Source organism: Papilio machaon, chromosome 10, assembly GCF_912999745.1.
Source record: "Papilio machaon chromosome 10, ilPapMach1.1, whole genome shotgun sequence".
In the NCBI taxonomy this organism is placed as follows: domain Eukaryota; kingdom Metazoa; phylum Arthropoda; class Insecta; order Lepidoptera; family Papilionidae; genus Papilio; species Papilio machaon.
Genome location: NC_059995.1, coordinates 5344756 through 5361508, shown reverse-complemented (window position 1 = coordinate 5361508; position 16753 = coordinate 5344756). Strand labels below are relative to the sequence as shown.

Sequence of the window (16753 nt, the reverse complement as noted above, 5' to 3'; positions counted from 1 at the left end):
CTTTTTATTAAAATAGATCTAAAAATGTATACATAATTATTGTTTTACATTTTTAATTTTTTCCTTTGTATCAACATTTTCTATTTTCTTGTGTCTGCCGATTTTGTGTACTTGGTTTAGCAATAAACCAAGTATTAAGAAGGCAAACCATACCCCGTACCAATAATGATATACCGAAGAATAGTAAATCCAAATTCTATCAAATGTTAAAAGTAAAAATGCTGCCGCTTGATAAGATTCTGAATGAGATCGTAAGAACCACATGATGAAGCCGATAATCTTCTTTTTCTGAAAAATAAAAAAAACATAATGAAATTTTTTAACACCTACTAGCTTTTACCCGCGACTCCGTCCGCGCGGAATAAAAAATAGAAAACGGGGTAAAAATTATCCTATGTCCGTTTCCTGGTTCTAAGCTACCTGCTCACCAATTTTCAGTCAAATCGATTCAGCCGTTCTTGAGTTATAAATAGTGTAACTAACACGACTTTCTTTTATTTATATAGATATACAAAAAAAGTAAAAAGTAATCAAACTTGGTAATACAATTATGTCAAAGTCTGAGATCCAAATCTACAAATCTTAATTAAAATCACATACAGATGAAATCAATAAAATAAACAATTAAGAGAAGTAAAAAAAAATTGGTTAAAATTGCAAAAAATTAGAAAATGTAACTTACCGTTCCTGTGGCATCCTTATAATATAGTTTGTAATAAATATCTTCTGCCATCAAATAAAATGGACAAAAGTAAATGCAAAAGAAATAACCAGCATGGTAGCCATGCCAAATCACAGACACAAATAACGCTGCATGGATTCTGAAAGAAAATTTAAAAGATATCATTGTTAATTGTTATTTTGTACCCAACTATTGTCTTGGCAAATAAAACAGGAGATCAGGAGAGCACTCCTGTTGCCTATTTGCGAGAGCAAATGCCGTGTGTTTAGCATTTTAATAAATGAGATCTGACAACTTACTTTAGAATTTTTACAGGGAATCTCTTATAGACAACCATAGCAACCCAATACTGCACAGCCTTATTCCAGACCTTCATAGAGTCCCGTAAAGTAACAACAGTTTCACAACCCCAAACATCCATTGACTCCACAGTGTTAAAATCATATTGGGCTGATTTTGCTTCCTCCTCACTCCTGTCAAAAAACCATATAAATTTAATATAAACTAAACAAATTTTACGCAAAATAATCATAAAACTTGCTACTTTAGACAACATTGCAAAATGCTTAAACCTTATTTGTTTTCCTTTTTATAAAGGCTGACAATGCATTAGGAGTTAAAAAAAATCACAAGAAAAATATTCAATTCAATCAAGTACTCACATTTTTTTAAGCTTCAAATACCCTACAGTTGGTCCGTGACCAGTTCTATTCCTGCCCTGCACAGGATAGGCTCCAAGACCCGCTGATGTACACACACTCTCCGCCAAAGTCATACCAGAGTAAACACGCTGTCTAAATGCAGCAAATAATGCCCATGGATATAACATTCTATATAAGAAGTTCCTATTGTTGTGATCCTCACTTAGGATATACTGAAAAAGAAAGTGTAAGAAATTGTCTAATCATTATCTCCAAAAACACTACAGCCAGAAATGGATCTGGGCCTGGTCCCGGAATTTTTTTACATGTCAGTCTAAACTTGACTTTTTGTTTCCAGCCTTAACATCAATTTTTTTAAGATCTTGATTTACGTCAAGCCATCTTAATTTCAGTTTGAGCGTCGGTGGCTCAGGGGTTAAGCACTTGACTTACAATCTGCAGGTCCAGGGTTCGAATCCCGCCATGTACCAATATGTTTTTCGATTTTCGATTTACATATGTACATTTATCCGACGTTCTTACGGTGAAGGAAAACATGGTGATGCAACCTGCACATATCTGAGAAGAAATTCAATGATATGTGTGAAGTCAACCAACCCGCACTTGGCCAGCGTGGTTGACTATGGCCTAGTCACCCCTAACTTGGGGTAGGCTCTGAGCCCCTCAGTGGGGAGGTATAGTGAGCTGATGATGATCTTAATTTCAGTTTACTGTGTGATCGAAATCCTTCTGGCTGACTCTGATTTTGTCAAATAATCTTAGTAAATAAGCAAAATTATATAATTTTACTCACCTCCAAAGGCCAAAGGTTAGATAATGCTAAATATAGAGAGACATATAATGGAACTATCTTCAATGTATTGATAGTGAAACCTGTGCAGTCTACATATTTACTGAATGGCAGATGAAAGTAATCATCAAATGTTCTATATCTGTAATACGGACCTAAAAATGAAAAGCACAATTTTATATTTTGTTTATACAACTTCTGAAACACCTGAATGTAAACATATTGTTATCTCTGTTTTGTTAAAGAGAGTGAAAGGAATGTGAATATCATTTTGTCAAATATTTTAGCAATGGAAACTCTTTGTTAGTTAAGTATTACCTGTTAGTAATCCTACATAATTAAAAGTATAATGAAATAAATCAGCATAACATGGATTAATAATTTCAACAAAATCATCATCTCGATCAATTCCTTTTACTTGAGGTTTATTATCATCATTTTCTTGCTTCTTCGTTTTACCAACAGTTATCCAAGATCCATTTATTTCAAATGCTACTCCAACAACTCGTAAGACAATTATCATTTCTATCAAATTAGTTTGCCCTGATGATAATGGTAAACCAAATTTATCTGCCAATCGGAAGAAAAACAAATATCCAAACATTAGAAAGAATGTTGCTACATGGCAGTATCTGAAAAACATACACTTGTTAGTTATTTTATTACATTTTGTAGAAAATAGAAAGTACTAACGATCTGCATGAATGAAATAAAAAACTAAATGTCACACAAACGGACCACTCTTAATGAAAAAAATGTAGCCTTTGCCTACTCTTCAGGGTCACTCATACCGTAATAGAGTTAAATTTCTGTAAAAATCACAAAATACAGTGAAACTTGGTTAAGTGGGACCTGGATAAGTGAGAAACCTCCATAACTGGAACTCATGCTGAGGTCCCAACACTTTGGCACTGAATTACCTCTGTTAGTGGGACGAGGTAAACCTCTATATCTGGGATTTGTTCTTTCGATTTATCATCATAGTTACCTCTATAACTGAGACAGCGAGTAAATTTTACATGCATAAACCTCTGTAACTGAGATAACATTGTTTGTTTACTCATTCTTATTCTACCCACAAATTCCACACGTAATTCCAAGTACGTAAGTACAAATTTTGAGCTTCAATTACCTTCAGTTTAAGTTTCGCTTTACTATCATACAGATGTTTATTTGAAAAATGTCAAACTGAAATAACCTGTATTCTCTATTAATGGAACCCTCTGTAAATGAGACAGATATTTATTTATACCTGTTTATCTGAAACACTGGGTAAGTGGAATACCTCTATAAGTGAAACGACATTGCAGGTCCCTTGATGTCTCACTTAACCAGGTTTCACTGTATTTAGATCTTACCTTACTGTTGTCAATTTAATGATTGTTATTCCAAGAAGTGCTGAAAATATTGGATGTATAGCATTGTAACCAGATACAGTTACTATTAGAAGTAGTCCAATTATTGAACCAACCCATTTCTTAGCTTGCACTGATCCTATACTTCTATAATATCGACCTATAAATACACTAAATAATAAAAGTCCTAAATAAATTAAGTCATTTTTGTTCTTATTTATAAAAGCTAACATTTTTTAAATTTTTATATCCCGAAGTGAATAATAAATATGATAAAAAGTCACAAATTTTATTTAGAGAATGGTTTGTTAATTTTCATATTTTTCATAGCCGCACACTTGCAGCTTAACAACGATGAATGAGGTTTGAGTAATTTCAATTCTATCCAAGATTTTATTCTATTCTTGAAAATTAATAAATACTGCTAAGAAACAAAACAACTTGATATAATTATACGCGAAATTTTACAAGTTACAAATCACGTTTGACTTTGATTGATCGATTGATGTTTTGTAGTTTGATTTGACCTTGATAATTGTAAGCTCATTGGTTACCAAAGACAATTTTGACAATTAGCCGAAAACCCAAATAAATTATCCTAATTCTTAATCTGAACCTAGTTACTACCGTACTCAGAGTCGTATAAAGTTTACAGAAGCAATCGTTTAGTATAGATTTCTTATACGAAATTTACGTTACTAAGCTGTTAGTTACGTGAAGGATATCATACTTTATGTTTTTATACTCTTTGAATTTGAACTGTATTGGAGAAAGGCAAGAAAGGGAACCGGAAACAAAATAATATTAGATTTGACAATGACAATTGACAACTGATTTGATTTGATTTGATTTGATGAGTGTATTTAAAAATAAAATTTCAACTTTGCTTACATGGAAAGTGTTTATTTCGCTATAGTATTTTTCCAAAATTAATTCATTCGACCAATTATTATTTAAAATGGAATCATACCTGCGTTACATTGTTGTTACAACAAATTATTATTTTCTCATAGGTGGTTTTTTCTTAAGTTATTTGATTTATAGAATAGTTAATTCCTTCGTAAGTGGTAATAATTTTATGCAGACAATATACAGTCGAGGTCGGTATGGACATACTTGGAGAAGTATTGAATGTAACAAATCTTTGCCGTATAATATTTACGTAAGTTTAATTCAATAGCTCATTATTATTTTTATTTATGGCACATTAAAATATTTCTTCTATTTTCAGTGTTCTGTTTGTAGTAAACTAATGCTACCTGTAGTTGGCCTTTTTTGTGAGTGCTGCGCACTCAGTGCATGCAAGAAATGCAACAGAATTTTGGACAAGAAGTTTAGATGCAAACACATATCATGGCCAAGTGATAAACCATTTTATCATCATTGGGTTGATAGTAAGTTTTTTTTACTGTAAATTATTCCTATGTCCACTACTTATATGTTTACTAACCATCGCCCACTACTCCATCCGCACGGAACTGAAAAAAAAAAAACTTAATACGTTCTACATCTGTGCTAAATTTCATCAAGATCCGTTGAGCTGTCTGGAGATATATTCTAACAAACATCCACCCATCCCATAAACTTTCACAGTTATAGTATTAAATAAGATAAACAAAGAGAGGCGAATATTCTTACCATCCTTTAGTATTAATTAAAATTAGTTTAGCGACTACTACTGTTAAAAAAATATATTACAATATGTTACAGTTGGCACAACTAGTGGAAAAGATGATACCCAGAATGAGAATTTTAAAAAGTTGTTTTGCTCCTGGTGCCAAAGAACTAAAGTTATTAAAGAGAATTTTCTTGATGACAATGAGGTAGGTAAAAGCAAAATAAATTATCATTTATATCACTTAGTAAGAGAGTTGTTTGTGCTCTAAGCTGTTAAGTTACAGCAAGAGATCTGTAACCAATTCAGTTTTTCTTTAAAACACTGTTGATGTCTATGGGTATTAGTCATTGAACATCAGGCAACATGATTGGGCATTTGCAACGTTGTGTAAAAAATTCCTTACTCTCGTTTGTTATTTTGAATTTGATTCTTCATTTTGGTTTATTTCAGCAATGTGACTTTAATAAATACAGGAAACTGATAATTCCCCCAGCTTGTGTTCAACTTAACAGAGGAACTATAAGCAATATCAAACCTCCACCTGATGACGATTGGGAACCTCTCATTGTTCTCGGTAATTTTTTCTTTGTTTAGTGTACTGTATATTTATAAAATCAAGATTAACTGTTTTTCAAAAAGGTGTTATAGTAAGTAATGTACACAAATCAATACCTCCTTTTACATACCATAGACGAAAAATATTTTTTTTCCAGCCAACGGTAAATCAGGAAGTAGTAGAAGTGATGAAGTAATATCAATATTCCGTGGTCTACTTAATCCAATACAGGTAATTTGTATGTATTTGTTACAATATGGGTCAGCTTTAATTATAATTTTAAATTATACTCTACAGTTATAAATACTCATTGTATTTAATTAGAATTATTTATTAAGGCCTGAAAGTAAATGTAGGAAATTAATTGACTTTGTGTAAATATAGTGCATAATTATAGTTTTATTTACTTTATGGACATCCTAACAAGGTATGTAATGTAAATATGACATCAAATTCATGTTATTACGGGAATATTTTGTTATATCGTTAAAAATGTCAAATTATGCGTACTTAAAAACCGTCTGACTTATTAATTCCAGGTGGTGGATATAAGTTCTATTGCTCCAGAAAAAGTAATAAAATGGCTGCCAAGCAGATGTCGGTTGCTAATCGCTGGTGGTGATGGTACTGTGGCTTGGGTCCTCAATGCCTTGCAGCCGGCTACACATATCAGGGTTAGTTAGTTTTAAGACCACTAGAAGGTCCGTCAACCTCGTCAGGAAGTTAAGATATTTGATCACTCTTATCAATTACTCCACCAACTCTTACTAGACTGACAACTTGATAATCTACAAATGCCTACCTATATTAAAGTATTCAGCTTTACAGTTAGAGATGATTATGTGGTCGCTCGCGAGTTATTCAGCAGTCAAAATAAAAATGCCCGCTACCTTCCAGTGAAAGTCTCATCAAAATTGTCCAAAGCAAACAAACAGACAAAATTTTGAAGAATTGTTTTTTTTTTTTTAGTTTTAAGTTATTTATCATCATATACGAAATATTTTTTATTTCTGATATTACATTCCAGACACTCCAATTTTATGAAATGTATAGATATAGTGATATGTTTGTTGATGCAGGCTTCGGTGGGCATCCTACCGATGGGTACAGGCAATGATCTGTCGCGAGTTCTGGGCTGGGGCGCCGGTTGTGACGCCCGTCTTGATGCACACGCCATCGTTAAAGCTGTACGAGATGCGGAAGAACAGCCTCTGGATAGGTAACGTTATTGCATAGCACTCAGAAACTATCGTAGAAACTCGTTGAATTGTTTTTAAACAGTCCCGTAGTGTAAGTCTCATAGTAAATCTTTACTATTAAGTCGCACCTTATTCAAATACCCAAACATGTTTAAAAATTACATGTTAAACTCGAAGGGAAGTTTTCTATTTCTTTGTGTCATGCCTTTTTAAACTAAATCTCTACCGATTTAATCCAGTAAATTACCATTTTTTTTTTTTAATTTCAATTAGTCTTTTTTCTTCTGTCTTCAGATGGAAGATAACAATTAAACCTAAACGCGCTGGTCTGCGCGGTCGCGGCGAGCGCGTACTCCACGCGTACAACTACGCCAGTGTGGGCGTGGACGCACAAGTCGCGTTGGACTTTCATCGTGCGCGTGCGCAGTTTCTATACAGATTCGCCAACCGCACACTTAACTACGTATGTATTTTAATTACCTTTGTGTGCCGTCTTTTAACGATAAACTTTATATAGCTTTTTATATAAAATTAAAGTATGTTTCAGGAAAGAGTTCCAATTAATGAAAGATGACACTGGGATAATATAAGAGAGATGCCACACGATCATTAATATGGCATTGACTCACTGATTTGTGTTTGTGTTGTGCAGGTGGCGTACTTGTTCCTGGGCATGGGTCGGGCGCTGGACGACGGGGGGTGCGGGGGGTTGGAGAAGCGGTTGCGTGTATGGCTGGGGGGCCGCCGCGACCCCCTGTCCCTGCCGCCGCTGCAGGCGCTCGTCGCACTCAATATACCCTCATGGGGCGCCGGAGTACATCTCTGGAGTGAGTGCCCGACGACCTTTTATATATTACCTACACTTTCGTAAAATACGTAATTTATTATGGAAATTCTTTATTTTCTTAAGATATGGGCAATGAGGGTGAGATGCCCGAGCAGAGTGTCAGCGATGGAAAACTAGAGGTATGTTCACAAACTTATTTTATTGCCGTATAAAATGTTTTCTTTAAAAATTAAATAACATTGTGTATTATCTACAGGTGGTCGGTATTTCATCGTCTTTTCATATCGCGAGACTGCAGGTTGGTCTCGCGGAGCCCTACCGGTTCGCACAAACATCAAGGCTTAAGGTACGAGCCAACATCATCTGTTTCAAATTAAAAAAAAATACTTTAAAAGATAAGATATATGAATATAATTTATATATTGAGCTAAGAAATAATATTTTCACCAGATCGAGTTGTCTGGGTCGTGCGCGATGCAGGTGGACGGTGAGCCATGGATGCAATCTGCAGCAACAATCACCATTGAACCTGATGGTCAGTGCTGCATGCTGCGACCACCACATCACTACACTGACACTGGATAATGTCTACATTTGTAAGTCAACTTACATTGTATCAAATATATTACACTTGGTTAATTGATAGGGGGTTAAATTCTCCATTTGCGTTTTAATATCTCTACAGCCTTAACGGCTTCTTTAATTATGAAGTGTTAGATGTCATTCAGTTTGTATAGTTCGACAAGGATGTTGTGACAGTCGGAAAATATGTGAATTAACAATGTCATTTTGACAGCGTCATATTTTAACCAATGAGGGAGCGGCAGCTTCACAGTAAAATGTTGCCATTTTCATAATTTTGAAATTCTATAAATATATAACGCATGTAGGTTAATTTGCAAATGTGTTTGGATGTATCAATTTAAATAGTTTGAAATTATTTACGAGAACACGTGTCATAAGTTGCAATATGGACGACTTTCGAAAGAAGTTGGGAAATTTTTACTTATTGCTAATTCTTAAAACTCGTGGACGTCAATGTGAAAAAACTGCCATAAGGTCTGTGGGAGTACATTCTTAGAAGCGTCATGGAGATTGTAGGGATTATTAATTGTCGCAGACCCGCGACTCTGACCACTAGGAGCTGACATTTTGGATAACAAACGCGGTTGTACCAGTGGAAATAGAAGACATAACTCCCTAGTGAAAATGGGTACTAAATTAATAAAACGCTGTTAAAGAAAGGTGCAGTCAATCGTTTTTTTTCCCTAATGTTATTAGAATTGACGTAAAAAAGATACTTTAATTGTAAATACTTTACATTTTATTATTCTTTAAATGTTTATTGTTATTTGTAATATTAATAATTCTCTACTTATTAATAATACTCATAGATATTTAACAATATTTAATATATTTATGGATTGCTTAACAAATTTACTTTGTCAATTTACATAACTATCTCCATTATTCTGCAGTATGCAGCTACATATAAATTTTAAAGTATGTTCATAAAAACTTATTAATTTGTTAAGTAGGTGACATAAGTCATAACAGATGTATAAGTTTTCGTAGTATATATGTATTTCGAATCTTTACATTTCCAAAATATATTTGTCAGTATTAAGAGCATTTTCAAAAGATACTATATCTACACGAATGTTATAATAAATATTAGATTTTAAATTGTATTTTATTATTATTATAAATTATGTGTGTTTAATGTTGTTCACGTTATTTCGTATTTTAAAAATATAGATTATACATTTTTACAACGCGCCAAAGATAATTTTAAATCTCGATGTTTGTCAATAAAAAAAAATTAAAGTGAACTATGGCTTCTTTATTTATCCCAGGGTAGTATTAGGACACAATAAAAATGAAAAACAATTTATTTTGATAACATTTTAATACACAACCACTAATAAATTGGAAATCTGCGATTTACATATATCGTAAACCTTTGGGTATATTTTAACTAGAAAAAAAAACAATGTAAACTTTATTGACGTGTATACAATTTTTACTAATATTTTTATAATATGAATAGTCAACTAGATAACAAGTTTTGTAAATGATTTACAAAAAAAAATGGAAGATTATGTTACGGTACATTGTTTTATAATTAAGACATATAGAAAGAAATAACTGACATTTTTTGGGGACCTAGCACGAAAATTTGTGACAAAGACGTAACGTCAGACAAGATTTTGTGAAAGTTTGCATGAGATTTGTCGTACTTTACTCCAGATAGGACGAGCGCTGTACAAATTTAATACAATTTTTTCATAAAGCTATGAATATTTTCGTGCTAGGCGACCACATGTAGCAATGCTAACATTTTGTTGAAGTACTTAATTCAAATTCACGAAGTTCTGTTATGTCATTTTCGTCTAAACTAATGGTTTGAACCGACGTGACACTTGACATTGTTGTCTCTGTTTTTTTTTTTTTTTCAAAGAAAATGACAAGGATGAAAATATGTGTGATCCCAGTCCCATGTTACTGGTCAGGTAACATTCCTAACTAAAAGTTTTTAATTAATTGGCCCTATATTTGAAAATGTTTTTTGCTTGACTGACAAAAATTACACAATTTGTTACGCATTCATTCAAATGCACTATAAACATTATAAAAAAATAATTACATATATTTGGGTATTGTCCATATTGATGTCGGAATGTCAAATAAAGAAAAAATATATAAAAAATAAGATACATTTCTCCACAGACCTATAAAATGGAATTATCATAATATTGAGATGTTTTGGTGGCATAATTATTTAAATTTTGGCACTTTGAAATTAAATAATTCTCTATCGATATATTAAATTAGCTAGTTTTTCAGAAAACACATTTAGAATTTAAAATTTTACTATTTTAGGACAACCAACAAAAAATACATACTTTGAATGACAATGACAGCTATTAATAATATATTTAGAACCCTTTTAAGGTCCATGATCCATAATATATAATACTAAGGATCACTTCAACATGCAGATAAAATAAATAAAATTTAAGGTTTTTGTATAGCTATCACAATAAACTTGCCACAAAAAAACTGAAAATTGAATTTTGTCCATTTTGCGACTTTAAAATCAACATTTACCAAAAGCAATAAAAAATTATAAATACAAACTATTAATCAGAAATGTAGATCTTTCAATAGCTATCGATTGTACAAAAAAAAAATAGAAAATATATCAATAAAATTGCCTTAATAACAATTTATGGGTAACTTTTATGACTTAAATAAATTCTCTTTGAGAATAAAATAAATTATACTTAACACAGATTATATAGGCCTTGTGATATCAGGCCGGTAGAATTCTGTCATTAAAAAAATAAAAACAACTAAAGCAAACTATTTTAAAATCTCACATATTGTTTATAAAAACATTGTCTCACTCTTGTATGAAAAAAAATGTATTGCATACATTCTAGAAAAAAAAATGCAAAGCATAATGGAATAAATTAAGAAAAATAATCGCAAAGCATCACCTACATTTAACAAGCAATTTTTACCACACACTACTGTTTATTATTAACTACTGCAGAACATTAAAAACTTAGTACCCTTCTATTCTTCAAAAACACTATTTGGACATATAAATCTACTCGTAAGATAAAATCTTGTAAATTTTATACGGTTTAAAAAACGATTAAACATTTCTAAATTGTTATTAATATTTTGAACACTTGAATATGTATAAATACATGGATTACACTACTTGAGATTAATGTTTTGTTTAAAAAATATCAAAATACAGTCCAAAACTACATCTATTTCAACAATCAAGTATAGTTCGACAAGGATCTTTTGGCAATCGGAAAATATGTGAACTAATAATGTCATCTTAACAGTGACATATTTTGACCAATAAGGGAGCGGCAGCTGAAAGTTATAATGTTGCCATACATAGTAGGTTAATTTGCTAATATGTTTGGATCTATTAATTTAAATAGTAAGTTACTACGAAGGATCAAGCCATAAGTTGCAAATCAATTGCTTGGTGTTGCAAGATGGACTACTTTCGAAAGAAGTGAGGAAATTTTTGCTCACTGGTAACCCTTAAAGCTTGTAAGTGCCCCCTTATCAATGTCAAAAATCTGCCATAAGATCCTTGTGGGACTATATAAGTTAATAAATTCTATTTCAAAAAGTGTTTGCTTTGATTGTACCAAAATTAATTCTAAGTTGTTCTAGGAACACAAAAGTGAGTACCGTATGAGGTGCGAGCCTTGCGAACGCTGGAATGTATCCTTTGAAGAAAGCTAGTGGACCCTCTTTAGCCGTGCCAACTACAAGAGTCAATATACTCTTCACTTCTCCAGGTTTGGCGTTCATTGCTCTTGTTTTTAATACATCAACTGGCTGAGTCAAAGTTGTTGCAATACCACCCTAAAACAAATATGGAGGCTAAAGTTAGCAATAAAAAAAGATATTTTTATAAGATAAAACAAATGAGCAGCAGGAACACTAAGGTGTTCAATTTCAACCTTAACCATTGAAAAAGTGCAAACATAAATTGTTTTTTTTTTACCTAATTTCGGTAACTACTGTGGTAAATATCTTTTTACTAAGAAATTTAATATTATAAGAAACTGCAAATACGATACATTGCAGTTAACCACAACTATTAATATTTGGTCCTTCGAGTCACATCCAAAATAATTCTAAATCTATTTAAAATTTTCTAAATATTAGTATTGTACTATCAGCAATTCAAAAGGTAATGATATATAGTCAAATCTTATATTTTAAGCACTTTACCAAGAATGATTGTTTCATAAAATTGTTTTTTCCTTAAAATAAATAAGATTATACTCACTGCTAACAAACTGGACATGACATGTGTGAAGACATTATCATCTAGGTATTTAGTCCCTAGCAGAAGTTCCTTTATCTTGTCATAGAAGGATAGCTGACCGATGGTCATGAGAACCGCGCGGCTGCACGTCATGGAGGCGCCAGCCCATAGTCGCAACACTCCCTCCTCCGTGGCTACCTTCCACAGACCATGAATAGCATTTTTGTAACTGCAAACGAAACATTCTTACTGTAGAATAGTATGCACTAATTTTCAGAATTTTTTCTATCCTAAACCCCATATTAACCAGAAAATTAATTTATGAAAAAGTTTTAAGAATTTCACTAAGAAAATTCGTAAACAAAAATGGTTGTAAAGTTGCCGCAAAAGCCAAAAAGCTGTCATAATGCATATAATAAGTAAAGGTCAAATTAGTCTTGTGTATTCTATGATTAAGAATCATGTGTACTAGTTACAAACAAAAATAAATAATATATTTTATTTTACAATAATAATGATAATGTTTTAAAATATAATGTTGTATTATTTAAGTTATACAAAGGTAATTTTAATGATGTTAGTTCATATTCCTCCCTGCCAAGGGGCTTGAGCTTACACTACATGACATATTGTTGTCTCTTTTCAAAATTGAAGGGATAACAAGTTTTGATGTGATTCAACAGTAGAACCACAACAAGGGAAAGGGAAAGAACAACATAAACATCTACTCTAATTTGGTGTTTTATAATAACAAGAATGCTTTATATATTACATGATAGTATATCTATATATATATCAAGTTTCTTATCTAATGTACTTAAGATAACTGAAAGAGTAGTTTGGATGACAAATTGATGGTTGATATTGAGATAAAAATTCTCTCAACAATTGATATCTACAGAAAAGATATGAGATGTTATCATTAGACATAAAAACATTTATTTACGGTCACAAAAACTACAGGGGGCAATAGATAAACTATTGAAAAAAGATGATGAAAATAATGTTTGAATGAGTGGCACATCAGTTGGTGAAATAAATATCTATGCCTGCTTGGAACTCACTTTCTTCGCTGTTCTGGTGGGAGTTTAACATCATTCTGCATCCGAACATTGACTAAATCAGCTGGATTGCCAACAAAACCTCCAGCAAATCCACCAAGACCTGCTAGGAATGCTGACATGAAAAATGATATGGGTTGACCCTGAAAAAAAAAATCCAAACTCTTAATAGAGACAATTTACAATACTTCTAATAATGAATATAAATATAAATAGTAAAATAAATATAAACTACTTTGAAAATTTTTCACTAAAAAATTAGACAAAATGTATTACAGTCAAAACCGTTTATGGCGACATCGTTTAGAACAACATACCGGTTAAATTGACCAAAATCCAAGGTCCTGGCTGAATGTTATATACATATCTTTCCTATTAATACCTGTCACCGGTTGTTACAACTATCGGTTTTTACGACTCAATATGAGTAGTCCCTTCGATGTCGTTATAACAGATTTTGACTGTATATGTATTCCCTTTAGACTTAAAAAAATGTATAGACATTTCATATTTAAGCCAAACTAATAGAATAACATGACTGATAACAATCTTACTTTTGTCAAATTAATGAAAACTTACATTTTTTGGTGCCAAATGCTGTTTAGCCATCTCATAAATACCAAATCTAGCTGTTGAATAAGTTAGCTGCCTCAGAAGAGATGCAGATATGCCATTATACAGGCCCATTACTCCTATTAAATAACAAAATGTATTTTATTATATAATCATTCTTTTATACTGTATATTTTTGTAAAAGTGTGAATTTAATCAAAAAGAGAAATTTGATGGCTATGAAATTAAGATGAGTTGAATCAATTCTCATTTTTTTTATTTAACTATTATAAATCTTCATATTACAAATACATGACAAAAAAATACCTTATATTGTAAATGACTCATCATTAAAAACATACCTTGATTTTTTAAAACAATTCCAGTAAGCTTCAACATTGAGATGTTTTTTCCTTTTTGTGTTTGCATTTGAACTTTTAAAAGATCTAGCGGATGTGTCACACATGCTGCTCCAGCTGAGGCCAAGCCCCCGAAGTACCATTGTGAAACTCTAATTTCTGTTGCTTTACTCATAATACTGAAATAATTTCACAAATTGTGGAGATATGTATAAAAGTAACCTATCTGCCAACATTAATTGTATGACTACTTCTATCTTAAGGTACTAAACTTCGTACCATTTATTCTTTATAAGTGCTGTATCGCGTTCTTTAAAATATATTTATACGCAAATTTGATAACGTATCAATTTTTAATTTTCCCATTATCAGAACTTGAGCGTGTTCAGTAATATGATAATGTAGTTGAACTTCAATTGGCATTTTGTCAAATGTCATCTGTCAAACGTAATCAATAGGTTTATAGATTAAATAAATACATCACTGGCATTGTTTAAAACCTGACCAATAAGGTAATAATCCATTTACGCGAGCGCCACAATCTCCATTGATATTGTAATACTTTAAAATTCTGTCAATACATCAAACGAATTCATGTCATTTAAAATTCAGAGTCAGACATATCCAACGATAATTGGAGTTCCTTTTGAAATTCACAAGACCAAACCGAGAATAAAACCGTAAATAATAAACGGAATGTTTGATATAACTGCTATAGGCAACCTCTAAAACCAACTATGTAAGGGTTATTTTTATTTTGATGAATGAAAAAACGAAATTGAAAACAATCAAACGTCATCACTCAGCAAGAGCAAACAGCAAACAAAACGTCAAAATCAAAAATTAAGTTTGAAAGACGTTCATTTGTTTTGATTAATTAACAATTCCGTAATAAAATACTTAATTACATAATTTCTGTGTGTAAAAATACGTTTTCAAGAATACAAATTCAAAATATTTATACAAGAAATACTGACTAAATAAGTGAGGTACTTACTTGTTTTGGTTATATTATTATATTTTGTATTAAATTCACTAAACTTTCTTCACATTTGAGTGGTCTTAATTATACCGCTTTGGAGTTATGACTGACTGTATATTGAGTTATGTAATATTAGACCGGAGTTTTAACCTTGCAAGTAACACGGACACTGAGGACGCGAGCTAGAAATCACTCTCCCATGTGTGCTAAAATACAAATATTCTGTAATGAGTTGCAATGTGTAGTTGTTTATCGTGATTCTTAACGTTATTCATAACTCGTCAAGTCATAATTTTCAGTTCACGTTCTACAATAATATATTTTTATAATACTTTTTTCAGCATGGCCACAGACGTAATTTCGGCGTTGGAACTGGATAAGGAAAATATTCAAAGTAGGGTTATAGTGGTTAAGGAAATCAATAACTGTAGTAGTTCTTTTATAACCAGTAGTGTTTTAGGTCATTTAATAAAGAAGAAAAGTGCAGTTCTTATTATATCTACTCATAATTCAATAAAACACTATCAGAATGTTGGTTTGAAAATGAATTACAACCTAAACAGATGTATAGATGATGGTTTGGTACAGTTTTACAATTTAGGTGAGGAATATGTGGACAAAATGCTGGAAAATGATCATATATCTCTGGAGCATATTTATCAGAACATCAAAGATAAAGCTGAATGTATGAGGAACAAATATAATGTAGTAAACATTATATTTGATGGTGTATCACATTTGTTAGATATGCATTATAATCTGAAAGAAGTTAATCTAATTTGTTCAAAGGTTATTGAATTAATTAGAGAGTATAACTCATTACTTATATGTCACTGTAATGTAGCCAATGATCATGATTTGACTCATGTTTTGGCTAATTTTCTTTCACATAAAGCATTTATGGTGGTTGAAGTTGAGAATCTCGCATCAGGATGGAGTAGTGATGTGTCAGGGCATATGACAATAAAATATCCTGGCAAAAAGTTTGATAAAGAACACATGTATTCATTGGATATCAAACCGGCTCAATATTTATTCAAATTATTTGATAGAGGTGTGAAACTACTTGCACCTGGTACTGTATAATATTTTGAAGGTGTTTATTGACATGTTGCTTATATGGAAGTGAGTAAATGTAAATAACTATAAATTGCAAATAAGTTTTACATTAGTGTATATTTTTTTTAACAAAAAAAAAATAACATTTATTTTTAATGTATTGTTTAAACTTCAATACCAATAAAAAGTATATTAAAATGTCTTATTTTTTTTTTAACGTGGGGAAATGCCTTACGCATACTTATCTTTATAGGGGTAAAGATAAGTTATGTCGGGCT

At 31.7% G+C, this 16753-nt stretch overlaps 4 protein-coding genes across 7 annotated transcripts; 2 read left to right on the top strand and 2 right to left on the bottom strand.

Moving 5' to 3' along the window:
- Positions 1 to 13: 13 nt before the first annotated feature.
- On the bottom strand, positions 14 to 3722 carry LOC106718112 (lysophospholipid acyltransferase 7). Its single transcript, XM_014512118.2, has 7 exons — positions 3493 to 3722; positions 2453 to 2766; positions 2138 to 2289; positions 1345 to 1556; positions 982 to 1155; positions 683 to 821; positions 14 to 288 (listed from the first exon to the last, which is right to left on the bottom strand). The coding sequence occupies exons 1-7, from the start codon at positions 3720 to 3722 to the stop codon at positions 37 to 39; spliced, it is 1473 nt and encodes a 490-aa protein (XP_014367604.2). The 3' UTR covers positions 14 to 36.
- A 716-nt stretch (positions 3723 to 4438) lies between these two features.
- LOC106718121 (diacylglycerol kinase epsilon) lies at positions 4439 to 8891 on the top strand. Of its 2 annotated transcripts, XM_014512128.2 has the most exons (13): positions 4439 to 4651; positions 4721 to 4883; positions 5200 to 5312; positions 5558 to 5681; positions 5821 to 5894; positions 6203 to 6337; positions 6743 to 6882; positions 7157 to 7325; positions 7515 to 7689; positions 7773 to 7828; positions 7906 to 7995; positions 8100 to 8245; positions 8770 to 8891. In XM_014512128.2, the coding sequence occupies exons 1-12, from the start codon at positions 4448 to 4450 to the stop codon at positions 8232 to 8234; spliced, it is 1578 nt and encodes a 525-aa protein (XP_014367614.2). In that variant the 5' UTR covers positions 4439 to 4447; the 3' UTR covers positions 8235 to 8245; positions 8770 to 8891. The 2 variants fall into 2 exon arrangements, with proteins under 2 accessions (XP_014367614.2, XP_014367613.2); XM_014512127.2 differs by lacking the exon at positions 8770 to 8891 and having other exon boundaries at positions 8100 to 8336.
- Positions 8892 to 11638: 2747 nt separating this feature from the next.
- Positions 11639 to 15706, bottom strand: LOC106718066 (mitochondrial dicarboxylate carrier). 3 transcript variants are annotated; one of them, XM_014512059.2, is made up of 6 exons: positions 15432 to 15706; positions 14438 to 14613; positions 14103 to 14215; positions 13527 to 13666; positions 12484 to 12691; positions 11639 to 12053 (listed from the first exon to the last, which is right to left on the bottom strand). In XM_014512059.2, exons 2-6 carry the CDS (start codon positions 14607 to 14609, stop codon positions 11808 to 11810), a joined length of 879 nt encoding a protein of 292 aa, XP_014367545.2. In that variant the 5' UTR covers positions 14610 to 14613; positions 15432 to 15706; the 3' UTR covers positions 11639 to 11807. The 3 variants fall into 3 exon arrangements, with proteins under 3 accessions (XP_014367545.2, XP_014367546.2, XP_014367547.2); XM_014512060.2 differs by lacking the exon at positions 15432 to 15706 and adding an exon at positions 14714 to 14909; XM_014512061.2 differs by lacking the exon at positions 15432 to 15706 and having other exon boundaries at positions 14438 to 14706.
- LOC106718067 lies at positions 15336 to 16535 on the top strand. Its single transcript, XM_014512062.2, has 2 exons — positions 15336 to 15423; positions 15758 to 16535. Exon 2 carries the CDS (start codon positions 15759 to 15761, stop codon positions 16500 to 16502), a length of 744 nt encoding a protein of 247 aa, XP_014367548.2. The 5' UTR covers positions 15336 to 15423; position 15758; the 3' UTR covers positions 16503 to 16535.
- Positions 16536 to 16753: the final 218 nt, after the last annotated feature.